The sequence below is a fragment of the Lepisosteus platostomus genome, chromosome 9 (assembly GCF_059453375.1).
Source record: "Lepisosteus platostomus isolate fLepPlt1 chromosome 9, fLepPlt1.hap1, whole genome shotgun sequence".
Taxonomy (NCBI): Eukaryota; Metazoa; Chordata; class Actinopteri; order Semionotiformes; family Lepisosteidae; genus Lepisosteus; species Lepisosteus platostomus.
In genome coordinates, this window is record NC_142619.1 from 20,769,061 (window position 1) to 20,788,656 (window position 19,596).

General features: G+C 33.1%; 1 protein-coding gene across 2 annotated transcripts in view; it reads left to right on the forward strand.

Annotated features, from left to right (window-relative positions):
- Window positions 1-19,596, forward strand: part of sema3ab (sema domain, immunoglobulin domain (Ig), short basic domain, secreted, (semaphorin) 3Ab) — a 219,544-nt gene that overhangs the window by 154,933 nt on the left and 45,015 nt on the right. For both annotated transcript variants that reach the window (XM_088647165.1, XM_088647166.1), the window contains exons 4-5: window positions 11,987-12,147; window positions 16,009-16,071. In XM_088647165.1, coding sequence (XP_088503291.1) covers window positions 11,987-12,147; window positions 16,009-16,071 — 224 coding nt within the window. The remainder of the gene's footprint in view (window positions 1-11,986; window positions 12,148-16,008; window positions 16,072-19,596) is intronic.

The following is a 19,596-nucleotide window of genomic DNA, read 5'->3' on the forward strand; positions in this document are numbered from 1 at the left end:
AAGTACAAAGTTATTCATTATTTCTATTGCTGAGAAGCTGCATAAAGATGAAACTCGGATTTTTATTATTTTTTCTCCTGGAAAATATTTTCTAGAATGCATAATCTAAAACAGGTAGGATCCTTGTTTATAACACTTCAGACCACAAAAGGGAATGATTTTCTTATTTAGATGATCACTTATATTTAGAACAATTCTGAAAATGTAAACATCATGAACTAAAAGATTAATAGTGAAAATAATTAGAGAAACAAATATTTTATTAACAAGCATTTTATTTTAATAAGGAAAGTTCTTATACAGTCTTATACAGCAAACAAGACAAAACGGTTACTTGACAATATATTAATGATTCCTGGCTTCACAGTTTCTGTCTGAATGGATAAAAATAAATTTGATATTTTTTTCCATTTCAGTTTGGTCTTTATTATTATCATAAATATTTCCCTCTAAGCACGAAAAATGGAAAGATTACAACTAATTTAAAAACAAATAGCAAGTTCTATTTTTGTATGCAGCGTTTCTTCCTATTTTAAAACATTTAGTTAGGATCAACCTATCAAATTTCAAATCAAAATATGGAATCAGTTATCCTACTTCATTTTCCAACTTGTAGTTGGAACACATAAAAATTATTTCACAGCTGACATTACCAGGAGAATACTGTATTCAGCCTTTTTTTAAATTATAAGAACACACTTAAATAGATCAGTAGACCGCAACTACTGTATCTTTGTTTTATTTTAATTAAGTAAAGCTATTGAGATGAATTTGAAAAGAAATATGACTGGGCTGAAAGTAGGCCTCTATTGAAGAAAAAACAAAGGTGAAGCACAATGTGCTTTGCAAAATGATTTTTAAGAACAAAAGATGGTCCTTGTTTTCTATTATGTATTTAAATCAATATTTTTGTGCAGTGTAGATTATTCTGATTGTATTCATGGTGCAGTATAAGTGGGTTGTGTAAGCAGTGTTTAACATTACAAAGCAGGGCTGCCGCTATTGCTCACGCAATCTTCAGTCTTTAACAAAACAGGAAAAGCTATTAATCAAACCCTTCCTGACATGTAATTGCTTCAGAATTTACATTTTCAACAGAATTCCAGACCATAGCTGTCAGCTGGCCCACTAAGATTGTTTACTTTAAGTACAAGTGATTTTTTTTCCCCTTCAGGTTCTGTTCATGCGAGCTCACCATAAAAGTATCGCTCAGAATTACCTTTAAGGCATTCACTCAGGATTACACTAAGCATCTGCAAAATGAGCCTTCAATGAAATGTACCAATTAAAAGTTGAAGGTCAAAAGGCTACCTACTGGAAAAGTTTAAATATCAATGCTTACATGTCATTTTTATCTCTGTTATCATATCCTTTGTGACTTTTGTATTGTTTTAAAGAAGGTTAATTATGCAAGCTCTGAAGTGGAATACACAACTGGGCATTCTTTTCTACCATACTGTACTATAGGTGTCTTAATACAGACACATTTAACTTAGTGGAGTTTTTTTAAGAGTGATTAATTTGTGTAATTGTTAGTTCTTTGAAGTTTTGTAGCTTGTGCAGAAGTAATTTTTAAATAGCAAACAATACTGATTTTTTAAATTGTTTTTATTTTAAGGAAAGTCAATTGTTTTCTAATTTAGATATATTTTGATTGGGGTCCACAGTGGGGCTCCATCAAATATCATGTGTGTGCCAAATGATATGAGAAGCAGTAGTTTTTTATGGTGTGGAGAACCAAAGGATTTAACAGAATTATAAATGGGAAAACTGAAAAAGGTAAATATTTAAGTGACAAGAAACTGGGAATCACTCAGAAATATAATTATAATTTGGCTGTTCCTTATGGTTGAAGATGATTATTTTCCATTAACCCAACAATGAATGATAAGGCCAAAACAAGATCTGACACTGACAGATTAACTGACAACATTTGTTGTTTTTGGAAATGTCAGACTGTTCACTGCTCAATCTGGTTGTGGCAACATCTCCTCAGAGCTTTGCTTTTCCATTCTGACACCTTTGTCTCTCATAGGTTCCTTCCCTAATATTCTCCCTGATACAATCTCCCAGGAACTGAAACTCACATTGCATTTATTTAAATTGGCTTTTATCTTCACTTTGAAATGATTATTTTGGCCTTCTTTGGTGTGATTACCTTGACTAGGCTGGGAGAATAGAAATACTTAGCAACTTTGGAGTCTGACATTCAGATGACATTATTAACCTAACAAAGTGGACAGCAGATGATAAGAGCAGCAATGATTATGGTGCTTCTCTGGGATGCACTTTTGTTTGTGCATTTGTCCTTCCACTTACTGTCATATGTAAAACTATTAATGAGATCACTTGATTCCTTTTAAGCATCTCCTTTATGTTTTTTGATGTTTCAGAAAAGAAACAATAACTGCACAGTACAGCAAGAGATTGGTTTCAAATTGATGTTTTGCTCTTAAAACACCCACTTCCTCGGGGTGGAAAAGGCTGCATTAGCAGATTTCAGGTGATGCTGGAGAGTTTCAACAGTAACAGCCTTCTGTGAAAGATAGCTCCCAAGTTATGGATCATGTTCTACATTCTTCAGACACACATGATGAATCTGATTTGAAGTCACTGTTGTGTACAGTTTGAACTTGCCGATGGAGAATCTAAGTCTAAGTTTAATCTTTTTATATAGCTTAATATCTATGTTTATAGAAATTTATTAATTGACAATTGTCTGGAGATCCATTCCTGTCAAGGTACGCATTGAATAATCAGCAGTGTACTGGCATTTGACATATTGATATTGGTGTTTTAGTTTCTGACTGTGCATTATATACATCAGTTATATTCTAGCAAAGAGAATTTGTTATAAAATGGACTGTGTACCTTCACTGACAAAGTATTAACTATTCAAAAAATATTGCCAATACAGTAGGGGTGTGTGACACATCCTTGTTTGACATATGCCCAGACATCAATGAGCTATGTAATTGATCTATTAGAAGAAATTATTGTATTTATTTCATAAAGACATTATTGAAGGATGCTCAATAACTCCTTTAGGAGGATCATTCAGATCTCTTCTACATAGAGAGGTTGGAGCTACTCAACATTTTCCCAGTAATTAACACGGTGTAAGAATCATGTTTGAAACCACATTGGGATTCAGTATAAGAAAAGGAACAATTATGGATCGTTTTTGTAATAATCTTGCTCACAGTTAATATCAGAAAAATCCTTCTTTAATTTCCACAGTTGGATTTGTAACCTACTTGAAAATTGTTACAATTATCCATGAAACCTCTTTTGAGGTTGCCTCATTGCCAAGGTAATAATTACATTATGATAACATTAAAGAAGTTTAGTATTAGCTCCTGTCCAATGTCCTTAAATATTTTAGCTGCTTTAGCTATTCACTTTGTAGGATGGATTTGAATATCCTATTTTTGACAGTAGATTCTTGGTTCAATAGACAAAATACTCCTTCTGGTAAACGTTGAGTTTGTCTCTTTCCTTCGTCTCCTAAAGTCTGAATTTTTGTATGTTGTCTGTAAAATACTTATTTTTAATTTTACAAGTTATTTGAACATGTGCTTGCTGGTGAACCAACATTTTCTCAATCAATCAACTAGTTTTGGTCAATCAACATGTTTTGGTCGCTGTGCCATGCCCAGAATATATTGCGTTGATCTCCTGGTTATTTGTGTCAAACCAGTCCTAATATTTCTTGTTTTTAGGCAAATGTGTCTCTTTGTAGGCATTGGTGATGTCTCTCTCAAAGACTTCCCAAGTTATTTGAATATTATTTTATCTTTTTAGGTGACTCTTTAGAGCTTATCTAGTGAATTCTTAAAAACATTGGAGCTTTTAGGGCTTTTATGTTGGTTTTATGTGAACATTGCTTCTGCTGAAGGTGATGTTTGGGAATTTGAATGACATAATGTAGTGTATAAGGCTGTGATCAGCTCTAAATAGGACTGCTTAGAGACAGTTACAGCTGCCTGAATACATTTTTCCCTCAATCCACATGTTTAATTAGCCTCTTGTAACAGCTGCCTCTGTACCAGATTATGATTAGGAGCTTCCAGACATTACTGTCCTGTTCTAGTCACCATTAGCTGGTTGCATATCTTAACAAAAGAAGACCGTGATCTGATGACATGTAGACCAAAACAGATGGAGATCTGCTGTAGCCTTTATCCACAAGATCAGCAGATAACAAACTTAGACTACATGGGGATTTTACAGTTAATACATTTATTTAATTTAGAAGATTTTATTTTTGCTTCTTGTTTTGCAAACCTACATTAAATAGGTTAATCTAATTAAAAGATCTTTGGCAGTCTTACAAAAGTTGAAAAACTTAAATGAATAGAAAGATTTAGCAGTAATTATTTTAATATCAGTAGGGTACTAAATCGTTTTTTTTTGTAAATAAATGGGTATTGATTTGATTTTGTCAAACATGTTTCTCCTTGGATTTGAACTCAATTAATTCTACAATACGGATCTTTGCAGATCCGATGACTAAGCAGTCATCACCATTGTTAATGCTGATACTTTCAAAAAAGTCTTACAATGTATTGGAATGACAAACGTGAAACAGGCCATCTTCACTCACCATTTTCTAATCATAGCACATTAGTTATTTAGTTTTAATATTTTTGCACTGAAAAAATGTTTCTTAGAGATAAATATATAAATAGAATGGTAGTCTCCTTTTTGGGAGGTTGTTATGATCTTTACCTCCTTGAACTAAATTTTCAGTTCCATTTGTTAAAGAATATTTCTACTTCCATCTGCAGTAAGTGCTCACTGAAGTGTTACAAAGGCAAAAGTCTCCTGACATCTGACATGCAAAACATAAAGAACATTCAGACACTCATTAGTAGGTGGCTGAGATCCTGGTAGCGTTGCTGTACTGCTTTTCATTTATTTTTTGTGAGTTAACATTTGCAGGTGCGGTCATCACCTCATTAAACACTTTTGGATCCTTTGTGTAGCCCTTTATAGCTATTGGAATTTTCCAGACGAGAAGTCACTTTATAGCTTACTGGTATGAAAAACACTTGGTCCATTATGGTTTTTTCTAGTGGTCTTTTGTTTTATAATGTTATGCCTCATTTCAAATAATGCCTTACTTCACAATCTTGGAGTAGAAGAGTTCTCTTCACACCAAAAGAGCCTAGGTTCACATTTTCTGACACTTCTTTCTAGCACAACATTTTCTAAATTGTATAAAGAAGCCAGATTAACAAACATGGTTTGGCTATGGTTTCACAAACGAATTCCATATACATAAGTTTAAAATGGGTAAAATAAAAACTTGAAGATATGTTTACCTTTATCTCTATTCACATACTGTAACTTTTGCTTTTAGAGACCTGCTTCTGTTTTTTTTTTTAGTATATGAATGTAAATTCGTACATGATGGCCAGATAAAAGGGGGAAGTGGTATTTTCATTGTCATTTACAGTAATCTTTATTTTGTATTGATGTACAGTAGGTGGAATTTTAAGTGATTGATATTTTCTGTTAAATAAATTTCCTTTTATGGATTGCAAAGTTAGAAGCCAGTTATTTGCTAGTCTATAACAGCAAATTTCCAAAAGTTACACAACTTTGCAGAGTGGCAGTTTTAGCAAAGATAATTATGAATCCTAATTTTATACACAGCAGCAATAATAATACATGTTTTTTTAAATGAAATTGTCAATATATATCAGTGAAATTAAGAAGTGATTATTTCCTTTCTAACAGATAATATGAGTCTCAACATACATCGTTTTTTTTGGCAAAACTAAGGTGAAAAACACATCTCTTTGGAAACTTCCTAGACAAGAATCTGTCTGGCCCTTATTATTATTTATGAACTCTTTCACAACAAACTGTTGAGAATAAAAGACCTTTCTTGCAGCTGAAAGCTTCCCTTCCCCCAAAAGAATCTCCCCTTCAGAGTTAAAGGATATCGGCTACATTTATTCCATGCAGGCAGTTAAACCCGAACTTCCTGATACAATTCCTAATTTCCCCAACCTAGTAGCCTTAAATTACACCATTTTCTTTATCCTGTGTTTTATTTATTTACCATTTCTTTCTTGTTATTAGTGTAGAAATATAAATTACAGATAAATCAAAATCTTAATTGATAATTATTATTTTATTTCACTGTGGTTTGATTTTGCTGTCTGATAATAATATTAACCAGAAGACTTTCTTTTTAAATAAAAGGTCATAGCTACCTGGTTATCCCTTAGGGTAAAATTTAAAGTTCATATTGAGCAGCTTTTCAGTAACAGAACTCTCTATTGTAAATCCCTGTGCACAATGAAAGCATATGCTTTTAATTTCCTTAGATTGGATTCAATGTCTTAGGCTGAAATATTAAATCTAGAAAAAAATAAGGAGGCTTAACTGATCAAAAGCAAAAAAAACAACTTTTGTGTCCCGTTGGCCATATCAAAATCTACAGCATACATTTTAGTTTTGGTATAGGAGTAACTATGAAGAAGAAAGCTGTTTGGATTTGTATGAGCATAGGGATTGCACTCACCACCTTCAATATAAAATCTATTTTTATTACAAAGATCAGATAAAATGGATTCTTGCCATAATGCACTTACATAATTAAAAAGAGAGGAGTTATTTGACACATTAATAAAGACCATACCTTTATATTATGCTTTTTATTACAGGGCATTTCACACTGGCAAACTTAAAACTTTATCCCTTAAGGGTTTTTGTTTCTGGGGTGGAACCTGAAACTGCCAGCAAATCCCCCACTCCTACACCAAAGTAAGAGCTTGGGAACAGATCAAAATGGAAATTGGGAAATTTTACTTTATAGAAGGTATTAATGCTTAAGTAACAAAAGAGAAAAACTTTTATAAACAAAGTACAATTAGATCAAAATATTTTAATTTGAACATGTTCTTAAGTGATTATTTAATATCACGTTTCTCAATTATGATATAATCACAAAGACAGAAGTATATTGTTTTAGTCCATCCAAAGTAAAAAAAAGTGTCGGAATTGTTGTTCTTTTTTTATCGAGGATATAATTATTCCAGCAAATGGCAGCAGTTGCTCAGAAAGTTCAGTGTTATTACATTTTCTGCCAATTGATTTTAGGGGGTCTTTTTGTTTTTTTAAACAAAAAGCAGAAGGAATTTAAACGGTATCTTTCTTGCTAATTGTTCTGCTTTTTAGTTCTTAAATATATATTTTTCAGTTCATTTCTTTAGGTCTGTGAAGGCCAGATTTGCAAAAAAAAGAATAAAAACAATTATTTTGGATAAAAAGATATCCAAATGGGATAATTCTAACATCAACATACAATTTCAAGATACATTTACAGTGATATATTTCATTTTTTAATGGAATAAGGAGAACATGATCCCGCTATCAATATAACCAAGCCTATGTCACAGTATTCATTATGTAAAGTAAATGTTCCTGCTCAAATTTAGACAATATATTGTCAATTTGGCCCTTAAAATACTTCACAATTTTATATCTTAAGTGTTGCTTATCCAGGGCTAGCTATGCACCTATGCACAATTTTTATATTAGGAGAACCTTGTACTTATGAATCATTTTGGTACAAGGAAATGAATTAAATGACAAAAGCGGAAACAGTTTGTTGAAAAGTGAACACAAGTGCCTCAAGAAAATAAAATAGTATTTAAGAGGTTAAATAAATTACCATGTATTACCATTTATAACAGTTTTTAAATAATATACGCATAGTCCATTTATTCCATTGAATGTTATCTAAATAAGAATTAAGGTACACTTGAAAGAACAGTACTCTTAAATAAGATCTTCTCAATGATCACAGGTCATTACGAGGTCATCTGATAAGTAAGAGACCAAAACCATTTTAGTAGCAGAGTTACTTTGTCATTGAAGAGATAAATCAATTTTTATTTCCTCCTCACTGTACAGTGGGTTTTACTTGATTGGCACATGTCAAGATAAGCAGCAGTGCTGGGGTGAAAGCTGAGATTGATAGAGCAACTGTGAAAAGTAATGCAAGGTGATAGTGTTTAGATAATTGATAAGATAAACTCAGCTTTTCTTTAGGAGAATACACCATTTGGGAATAGTAAAGAAGTGATAAGTACAAAGAAGAAAGGTTTTGAGCACAGAAACAAGGTCGATGTTATTTAATCAGTATTTAAAGAAGGCTGTTTTCACCTACTTTCCCCCTTACTTCTGTTTTCCTACATACAGTATTTTAGTCTACAAGACAATGACATTTCAAACTGCTTAATTTTTTCGTGGCTCATCCAATGGTGACAAAATAATTTTATTCTTAAAATATTTTTAAATGCTTTACAGAATGTTTTAAATGGGTAGCTTTTTATTTTTATAGGAGGAAATACAGAAATAACTACAATTACCATAACGTAATTTGACCTAAGAGAACATACAGGACTGTTAACTTTTATGGGCCTAAGAAGAAAGGAACTCATCTATTTCATGTCTTAATAAGATTTTTGCTCCTTTTAACTCCTTTTAACTTTAAATATTTTCTCCGCCATCATGTGGTAAAACAAGAAATAAACAAACTGTGAATTAAATTCTTTGTGACAGAAGCTATTCTGAATCATATATTTTAATTTGAAATATTAAATTAAAGGTCAAATTACAAGAAATGTTACAATAACTATTGAAGTTAGATGACATCAGTTATTCCATAGTACAATACCTTTAAAGATGAAACATTACAATTACAATAAAGATAATGTAGTTTGAGATAATTGTTTGCTTTTCACATTACTAGTTTATTAGATGTTTGTCATTTGTAAAATCAATAAATGACATAGGACTTGACATCATTATATTCTTATATATTTATAAAAGTACTAGTAAAACTCTTTAAAGTCATGTGATGCATACAAAAACTAAAAATGACAAATGTACTGTTATACGACACTTAGGAACTTGGGATAGTTTGTGAGTAGTAACATAATAAATTTACTTTAAATCAACAGTCCTAGATCAATTACAAAATTAAAGTTAGACTTGAAATTTGAACACTACATTAAACCAAATGATTAATTGAAAATTAAATTTAAGTTTTGTTTAATGTAAACCCACTTAACACCTCTTGAAAATGTGAACTCAGGTGTACAATTACAAAATGAGTGGGGGCTACCTTCACAGCAAGCACCCTGTCTGGACTGATTTTGTACTGAGTCATTTTGTTTGAGTAATATTAACAGTGGTGGTTTGATGGGGTACAAGGAGACATTTGCTGGATGTTGAAATGTCCATGACCAATGATAACGTTCGTATTTTGGGTTAATGGTGGAGGGTTGGAATATCCACTTAATAATACCCATTTAAGAAACAGGATGAAAACTTCAGTTACAGTCTGTATACCTGTATGCTTAACATCACTTATTGTGCAATAATGAGGTAGCTTGAAGTTAACTACAACTGGACTAGTAAATGTATGAAAAGGTTAAGTATAAAATATTGTTAATGATATAAAACGAGGTATAAATGCATTAATAATAGCATAATTTTGCAATTGCACTGAAATTTTGCCTGACTTTTTATGTCAGTCACAAGTCAATCACTTCAGTCTAAAATGCCACTTTACCATATTCGCTTACATGTATATGGTATTAAATAAATAAAAGTTTATTTTAAATCTACTGAGCCACCCACACAACTCTTGGCCCGATTAATTAAAGACCACCTCCAGCACCCTGTCTTTACCAGCTGTGTTGTGGCTGGCTTGAATGCCTGTTTTGTGAGGTTGAGCACCTGGAGTGCCTGAAGTACGAAAAGGGCACGCAGGCAAGTATGACTGACTGCTTCAATTGCAGTCCATCAAGTCAAAATAAAGCCAAGTGAATTCTCTGCCTGAGGTGCTTCAGAGTTTAATAATCCACTCTCACCTGTGCTTCTGCTGCCTATATTCCCACATACAATAGTTCTCTACCATACAGAAACATGTATCTTTTATCTGACAGGTAAAGGAAAACAACTATCCCGTAATCTGTACAACAAGTTCAGTGGATTGATCAGGATTGTTCACTCTAAGCAAGATATAGTGTAACCTTTTCTAACTGTGTAATCCTTGTAGAATCAGTAGACCAACTGTTCAGTTCATATGCTGCCAGTTGTCTTTGTGTTGTGAAACAGAATGTAGCCTTTTACAGTTTAAAAATATTTTTAAAAACAAAGAAAATTGAGGGGATATTATTTAATCTAGAATGTACATACACTATATGCAGTATATCATCCCTCAACTATATTTTTGCCTTCTAAAACAACATTCATTTTCAGGTAAATAACAGTTGAGTACAGAGAGACCATTTCCTTTTAGAAATTTTCGGCTTGCTGGGTGTATTTATAAAAACATATGGTAATCTGCAAATGGTTGAGAAAAATACTATCATAAACATGATTAACACTACACTACATTAAGAATGCTGAGCCTCTAACAAATTATAATCTTGTCTGTGCCTTTAGACTGTAAAATAGCAGTTTTACATTAAAACGCAGCACTGACTGGCACATTAAGAAATGTTTCTAGATCCTGCTGTACAGTCCCTTCAGCTATTAAACATTCAGAGGAGAGACTCAAAAGCAAAAGATGAGTGTGCTGCTTGATTTAAAAAGCTGTCTCCCCTGTGGTGTTCAGAGTGGTGCCTTTTCATATTTATCACAATACATATTGGATGGAAATTTTATAAATTAAATATGGCATCAGTTTTTACCGTTCATTTTTCACTATGTTACTATGAAAAAGTATCGGGTAGAGCTAACATTTTATGAATACATTTGTTTAAAAAGGTTATGTCACAAACACTTTGCTCCATTTGCTTAGAATTTATTAAATTAATGTTTCAGCATGAAACACTGGTTTAATAAACTGAGTTAGTTGATGAATTTGCTCATTAAATGCTTGAATAAATTTAAATCAAGCTGTGCTTCAATTGATAAAACGTTTTATGATATGCTTGACAGATTCCTGTGATATTTTGGACAGAAAGCAATGCCTTAAAAACAGAAAAGATTATGCATCCATTTATCAAGAGAAAGGACAGATACTATATATCCAGTGTTTTGAATAATGCTTTATATGATTTTCACTATTCGACATGAATATTAAAATAAGAACAGGTAAGTGGTTGAATCAGGCAGACATACAGTACTGATCTTCATCCATCAAGATAAGAAAAAAACAGCAATTTGCTGTAGATTAATGAAAGTGCCTTGTGTGGTGAAAGAGAACCAAAATTACTTTTTCAGGAATTTTGTACTTGTCATTTTTATGCTAAATCAGAGAATATAATGAAAAAAAGTAGTTTTAAGAAAATGCAGGCATATTGCATTTTTCAATTATTGTTTCTTGAGCTTGTTGGTTGACCTTTCTTATTTGAATGTAATGTTTTAACAGATAACATACAGTATTATACATACAGCACCAATAAAACGTTTGTGTAATATATACAGTATGGACACTATATAATTTAGATAGCATGATACACCAACAATGTGCTTATAGATATCCTGAATAATAGATATATAATTTTAGAAAATTATTGTAAATATGTACAGGTAGGACCTTTAGGATATCTTCAGCGCACTAATAATCAACAAAATTATCACAAACATATACACTTATACACTTTCATCCACACATTGCTAAACATCTAATTTACAGTGAAATGTAATATTTTCTCATGAACTGGTAGAGAGCATTGCAGTGGGTGTAATGTTTACATTTCTGGTGTTGGTTATTTCCTCCGAAAGGGTGCCATTAAATGCTACATGCACCTCCTAATGAAAAACATGTAGGAGCAGCTGGGATCTTTACATGCACTACAGGCATTTAAGTGGAAAGCAGCACAGAAATGGCGCCTTGACATCAAAATGATATACTGATATGCAACATATTTATTACTACATTCTTTCAGATGTAATTTTCAAATTGTACTTTTCTGTTGACATATGATATTCTTTATTTCTTTTTCAGAAATGTTGGAGTCCAACAACCTAATTACCTTTAATGGCCTGGCTAACAGCTCCAGTTATCACACTTTCCTGTTGGATGAGGAAAAGGGGAGACTATTGGTGGGAGCCAAGGACCATATATTTTCCTTTAATCTTGTCAACATTAACAAGGACTATTTAAAGGTAACCTTGATCGCTTTAGGAATGACAGGCAAAGTGAAACGTGGAAAGGGGGAGTATTTGAATAGAATGTCATTTTCTTTAAGCTTTTTCTTTCTTCATGAATTAATTAGGGGCTGAGATACCATGTGTGCCATTTATATTTTTAAGCCATACATGACTTTTGAGAAAAATATTGTATTACATGTTTCCAGTCTGTGATTAAATTATCTAGTATATAGTATACTGTTTCTATTCAGTGTGGCATTGCAGCGCAGTAAATGCTACTGGCTCATAACTTGGGTCCTAAGTTTGTTTCCGTACTTGGCTGCCTTTTATGTGGAATCCATATGGTTGTGTGGGTTTTCACCAGCTCTGGATTCCTCCCACCTTCCAACGATAAGCAGGCTAGTTTGTATCTCTAAACTGTGTGTGCTTGTGCCAAGCAATGGATTGGCTTTTCATCCTGAATGTAATTCCACCTTGTGCCTTCTGCTTCTGAGACCTTTACCAGAAGTAGTTGCACTAATGCTTGTATGTGGGCACCACGGTGGAATAGCTGTTACTATTGCACAGCTCTTGGGGCACATTCTGTGTAGACTTTCTGCTTTTTGTTTGTGTGAGTTTGCTTTGCATCCTTTTGTTTCCTACCACTTTCCAAAGTCAGGCTTGCTTGGTTACTTGGTGTATTTACCCTGTGTTAGGTATCCCTATTGGTATCCAACGTGTAGTCTCACCTTGCACTCAATAAATTTCTGGGATACATTTCAGGTTGCTGCAAACCTTACCTGAATGGTGTTCAGATAATATGACATCATAAACAAGCAGCTAATAGGTCTTGGTTTTACTTTATACAATACAGGGCCTTAGGGGCAAGCAACAAGAGCAAGGCAGGTTACACACTGGATAGGATGCCAGTCACAGGGCAAATGCAGACACAAACATACAAACTCTCAAATGAGCCATTTTTCCCATTACTATAAGATGCATAATCACAGACTAAGTGTCCACAGTAACATTTCCTATCGATATTTAATAATGAAGCTGGTCTAAAAATGCGGAGGAGGAAAATGTGGTAGGAAATTAAAGCACCCAGAGGAAACCCACACAAACAAGGGGAGAAAATAAAAACTCCACACAAATAGCACCCCAGGAAATGAGCCCAGGGCTCCAGCATTGCATGGCAGTAATTGCTGCACCACAGTGCCCTCCATATTTGTTTTATTCCAAATAAAATCAATAATAAATATTATGAAGATGAAATAATTGCATATTACAAATATCTGCTACAACTAGCTTTGAAGAAAAGCATTTTTTGCAGACTACTATAATATGCACAGTCAGGGACTGAGTGTCCACAGTAATGTATCCTATTAATTTTTAAAAGTGAAGTTGGCATGAAAATCTAAAGATGGACCACCCATGTATGATGTGGATCATACGCCTGGGTAATGAACAATTAACTGTAGACAGAATACTAAAGAATACTGTATGTTTAATTTTAGTTTTTTTTTCCATACTCCATTAGCTTTTTCTATTATGCTACCCTTAGTTTACTCTCAGACTCACTCCTCAGATGAGTCCCTCAATGATCTCCATTATATAATTACCTTTATCTTCATCATACTGTTTATTTGAACTCTAAATTGTTTTTAGATAGTTCTTTTAAGCCACTTAAAGATATATTTTATTTGTTAAACCTGTGATACAGCAGCAATAGCTTCAGAAGCTAGCGACTTTCAAATAAAACATGTCCAATGAATCAGTATAGTTATTGTATAGTATTGGTTTTCAAGGGGTTTAATCTGCTTAGAGAGATTAGTTTTGCTTCATCATTTCCTACCTTTAAAATAAGATAATTTGATGATTAAATCCTGTGCTAGAGATGTCAAAATATTAATGGGGTTTCTCCTGTTCAATAATGTTTGGGAAGATCTTACTAACCAACAGCAGATTCAAACAAAGTTGGGGACGTAAAGGCAAAGTGATTCCCTAATACACAATGAAAAAGATGAAAATTGCATCACAACAGGAAATAGAAATACAATAAACTTACTATATGAGCCACTATAAATCTGTAATATAAAGAACTATTAAAAGCAACACACAAAACATAAAGCCTCCCTACGTATGTCATATGTGTTGTAGAATATACTTATATAAAGTGATGTTTTTGGTTTCAGAATTTTTAAATGCTGAGATTTTTTCATTAAAATGTTCTATAAAGTTATCTATTATTTACACATAATAATTCAGTTTTAAATACCAAATATTCTTACTGCAGGTAAATAATAATCATAATCATAATAATAAAATGGAACAAGTAAAGGTTTATTCCATGCTGAAAACAGAAGAAAAGAAACACATTTCAGTTGAGAAGGCTTCTTTGTGTGTGCTGAATAATATTATAATACATTTTATTTGTAATAATGACTGTGTTTTCATTCCAGGTGATAGTCATTCCAACAGGTACCATAGTACAGATGTGTTTATTATAGATTTGATTCTGATGATGCTCTTGAGCTGCTCTTCCAGTAGAAGCAGGATAAATAACAAATGTTGTACTACAGTATGAAAGCTGCAGAAATAATTTATCAACTCAATTATCAAAATGTCTTCGGCAGCACACTTTTCTTTGGAAATTTAAAGACTTGACAACCAAAAATCTAACAAGGTTACCATAGGTTAGGTAAAGTAATTTCTTAGACTTGGTACCAGTTTTGGTATTTTTGGAATTTGTTGGTATCAGTTTTGGTAACCCCAGGATGCACTGGAATTTTTAGTTATTCTGCTCATCCACCACCAAAAAAGTAATGATTTGTAACCATTCCGAAGGGTTTAGTCATGGAATCTTGTTTTTTTACCATTATGTTGTACATACTGTATAATTAGAATATTTCAAAATATGTTTTGTATACTCTGAGTTTTCAGTGAATTCTGTCTGGATAAATTTCAGAGTTGTACAGTTGCTGGAAAAGCCCATATATAGACCATAGTTTTCTGTGGTGTCAGACTAAATCCAAATAAGGCAGCTCTTGTAATGTAATGTAATGTGTCTATGATACTTTATGTGGATGAACAGGTCTGTGTCTATAATTATAACAGTGTACATTTTTCTATGCAGACTGTTTTATACAGAATTGTTTTGAGTGGGCGACATTGCTTACATTTCTTTACTTTTGTGGAATTTGCTAAAAATACATTAATAATCTTTAGGTACCTGAAATAGGTTTATAGATATCTTATCTGATAATAAGGTAAAAAAAAACACTGTAAAATGCTAGGCACAAATTCCTCAAGGCTGATGTCTGAAAAAATATCTTTGTGTCAAAATAAAGTCGATTTTGAAATTAAAAGGAAACATGATAATGTAATACTTGTGGCTTTTGCTTAACTGAATAAAAACTTGGGCTACTTTCAGATTCTGCAATGTTTTCTTTTACTCAAGTAAATTCTCAGTACATTTTAATATTAACTTAAGCAAAAAGGTATGAATGCCTTAATGTGTAAAATGTGCATATGAACATATTTGCTGAGAAAAGCACATATCTTGCTGTTGTTTGTTCCAGGAAAGAAAAAGAAGTAGAAAAAAATGTTTTAGATACAAATCAACATAACTATCTGTTTTTTTTATTTACGATTTTGAATGTAGATGAACACAGGACAGAGTGTTTTGTGAAATAAGCATCAACAGTTAATTCAGCATTAAAAGGCAGGATTTCTGATCTATTCAAATGTTGGTTAGATATTCTGTCACAATGAAAGTTATACTTATAAAAGTGGTTTTGCAAGCAAATTACTGTTACTGTTATTTATGGAACATGATTGTAATGTAAGAGATTTTAAAAACAATTACCCTTATGATAATTTTCTGGTCACTTTTAGATTGCATGGCCTGCTTCTCCCACAAGGAGAGATGAATGCAAGTGGGCAGGAAAAGATATTTTGGTAAGTAGATAGCACTAAATATCATTTAAATACATTGAAATTCCTTTTTGAATTGATGTTTCGACAATTAAAAATTAACCTAACTTTATTTCGGTTCAGATGTTATTAATTTGGGGTTAACACAGGGTATCACTTCTAGTCTTCCAAATCTTGCAAGCATGATTGTTTTAAATATAAAGGGATGAGTTTGCATTGGTTTGCATAATTTTAAATCTACTGCATTGTTACCTGTACCAGTCATTGATAATGGAAAGAGATGGCATTACATTCTCACATTCAATTTCTTCATTGATACCTTATTTCTCTGGAATAGAGGGATGTTTCTGGTCTAGTAAACTAGGAGAAGTTTAATTTAAATGTGTCAAACTCACATGGCTGCCTTCTAAAGTTCTAAGATATTCTTTTTATATATAACAAGCAGAGCATGTCAAAATATGCACTAGGCCAGTGGTTCTCAAACTGTGGTGCGCGTACCGGCAGTGGTACGTGGAGTTCCGCCAAGTGGTACGCCAAATGACCCTGGAACTGAGTCGTGTGCGCTGAAAAATCGGGACGGGTTTTCATATTTTGTATTTTAATACGTGTCGAATATGCAGCCTACATACTACGATACAGTGCGCGCTAATACTTCAGTGGACACAAGAGATACTCTGTAATTCTATACCACTCTATAGGAATGTGTGCTACGGATGCAAGTGACCAATTGTATTTTAAAAAAGCTACTGTATCTCCAGCAAATAGGGAGAAAGGAGAATGTGCGTGATTTTGGAACAATGCCAATGTTCTAAACACAGGAATGCATAGAAATACGTGCTACGAACACAGGTAATCTTGTGAGCACACGAAAGCGTGATAACAGAAAAATATTTAAGAACTGTTCTAATTTGAGAAAAATAACCTAGCGTCTCTGTGTTTCGCTCCCATGCGCATGAAATAAAAACTTTAAATAAATACGGAAATAAAAACCGAAATGCGGAAAAATGCAAGCTTGCGTATTGCTAAAGCAGGTAAGCTACACTATTTTTGAAGAACCTTATTTACCGTTGGCAAAAGAGCTGACACGTATTATGTGTAGAGAAAAAGCTGCTAAACAGCTCGACCTGCTGCCCCCTCCCCCTGAAAGACACAGTTATTCATAGAATTGTTGAAATGAAGGATTATATCAAAAGTACACTGATAGAGCGCGTTAAGATGAGCAGATGTTTTTCACTGCAATTAGATGAGTCTGTAGTCGATTTGGCCAATTTGCTCGTTTACGTTAGATACGAGTTTGAGGGCATGTCCCATGAAGACTTTCTGTTCTGTAAATCGCTACCAACAGGAACTACAGGAGAGCACATATTTCAGCTTCTGAATGAATTTATCGAAGAGAATGGCCTCGACTGGATAAAATGCGTCTGAGTTTGTACAGACGGTGCTAGAGCAATGACAAGCCGACATAACGGTGTAGTTGCACGAATTAGAGAGGGTGCTCCAGAAATTAATGTACGCATTACAACATCCACCGCGAGACCTTTGCCATCAAGAAAATGCCTGACGATTTAATATCTGTTAGACTCTGTTGTGAATTGTATCAAGGCTCGAAAAATTAATTCACATCTGCTTTGCTCAACTAAACAGGCTCACCCCTCTCACTGAAATGGTGCTTTTTTATTAGTTGTTATTAATGTTTTTTTTTTCTGTAAAACACTTTGAGAAGCCACCTTTAAAGGCACTGTATCAAATAAAGTTTATTATTATAATATTTATTATATGTATGTGTGAGTGTGTGTGCACGCGCGCTCATGTTGGTCATTGAGAATTTCTGGGGTTCCTATGAGATGATGACTTGTAGGTGGTACTTGGATGCTTTGGTTGGATTAGGGGTGGTACTTGGTCCAAAAAGTTTGAGAACCACTGCACTAGGCCAACAACAGTTCAGTCAGATTACGTGAAGATATCTATGAAAATAATAACGCCTAAAATTGCATTTATTTGAACTGTCAATCTTAATTGAACCTACAAATATACAACAAATGGATTATAAAAAGACTTTTACTTTAAAAAATGTTCAACACACACGCAAAAATGAGAACTTTATGTAAACAAGTTTCTTAAAAAGATAGTTTTAAATAATCACTTAAATGACAGGAAAACTAAAACAAAATACAGGACAGTAGTATCTGATAAACTAGATTTTTGCATCCTATTTATTTGCATTCTTAAAACAGTCACAGTTTTTTATCCAATTAAATAAAGCAGGAAATAAAACTAATTTTCCAATCATTATGTGGTCAACCAAAAATAACACTCTTTTATTTACTATTCACTTTATAGACTGAAAAAAACAACAACAATTCTTTTAATCATTAAAGTCTGAGATAATTAGTCTTCTTTATAACCATGTGGCTTACACTGATTCACGATGTCAGTGTTCATGTGAAATTTTGTCAGTAATAATTAATAGCTTGTTATATTATCAAAAATATTATTAAGATACTGTCAAAGCTTTTTGTTTAACTGACATGTGATGGTGACATTAATATGTTAGAGAGAATAGGATTCTAAAAATTCTTACATCAAACTTTATCTGGGCTTAAGTGTATAATGGGACATTATATACTGTATACTGTATATGCAACAACAATTATTAAATATACAACTGTAACTGAGTATATTATCAAAGGTTGTGATATGTTAGTACAAAACTTTACATCTCATATGTTCTCCTTTTTACCTTCTGAGGAAGAAAAATAATGAATGTTACCCTGGATGGTCAGAAATGTGTGCTTGTAAGATTGTATGTGCAAAGACACATACAATCTGTAATTTCCAGATGTAGTGATGCCACAGCTCAGTAAAAGAAGGAGGGGGAATCTCTGGGAAATGTGTTAGCTTTGTTTGCACAAAGAAGACCCACAAACATAATAGCTAGACTACCCAGTGCAGCAGCCTTCAAATACAACTCACTTTGGTGCAGTTTTCACACCAAAATATGCAATAAACATTGTTCTCAGGACTCCCAACCCTGTTCCTCATTTGTCCAAGTTGGAGAATAAGGTTGTTAGTGTAACATTAATCCTTTCTTGTTTTATTGAAAATGTCACTGAACAGTGTTATGATGACAGCATTTTCAGACCGATTTTCCACCAAGACAATGGTGAACATACATAATTGCTTAATCTCTGAACATGATAATATGCAATATAGTACCTTGAAGTAAGAATCACTTAGGACTTTCTATTTAAATTGGGGATCACTCACATACTATAGATTGGGACATCGTATTTCATTAAATGTTTACCCAGTTTGTCATCTGTAAATTGAGTTAGATAGAAGGAATGTCAACTACCAACAAACAACTACCAACAAATAACACTTGCATTTTAACAGCTGTTTTAACAATTGAATGGAGGAGTGTGAATTGACTTGTGATGCTGTAGTATGTCCTAAACTCTCTATCAGTCTATAAGAGTCTTGTATGTGGGTTAATGGTGGACATACTGTACTAGATACTGATCACTCATACAGTCATACCACATGCAG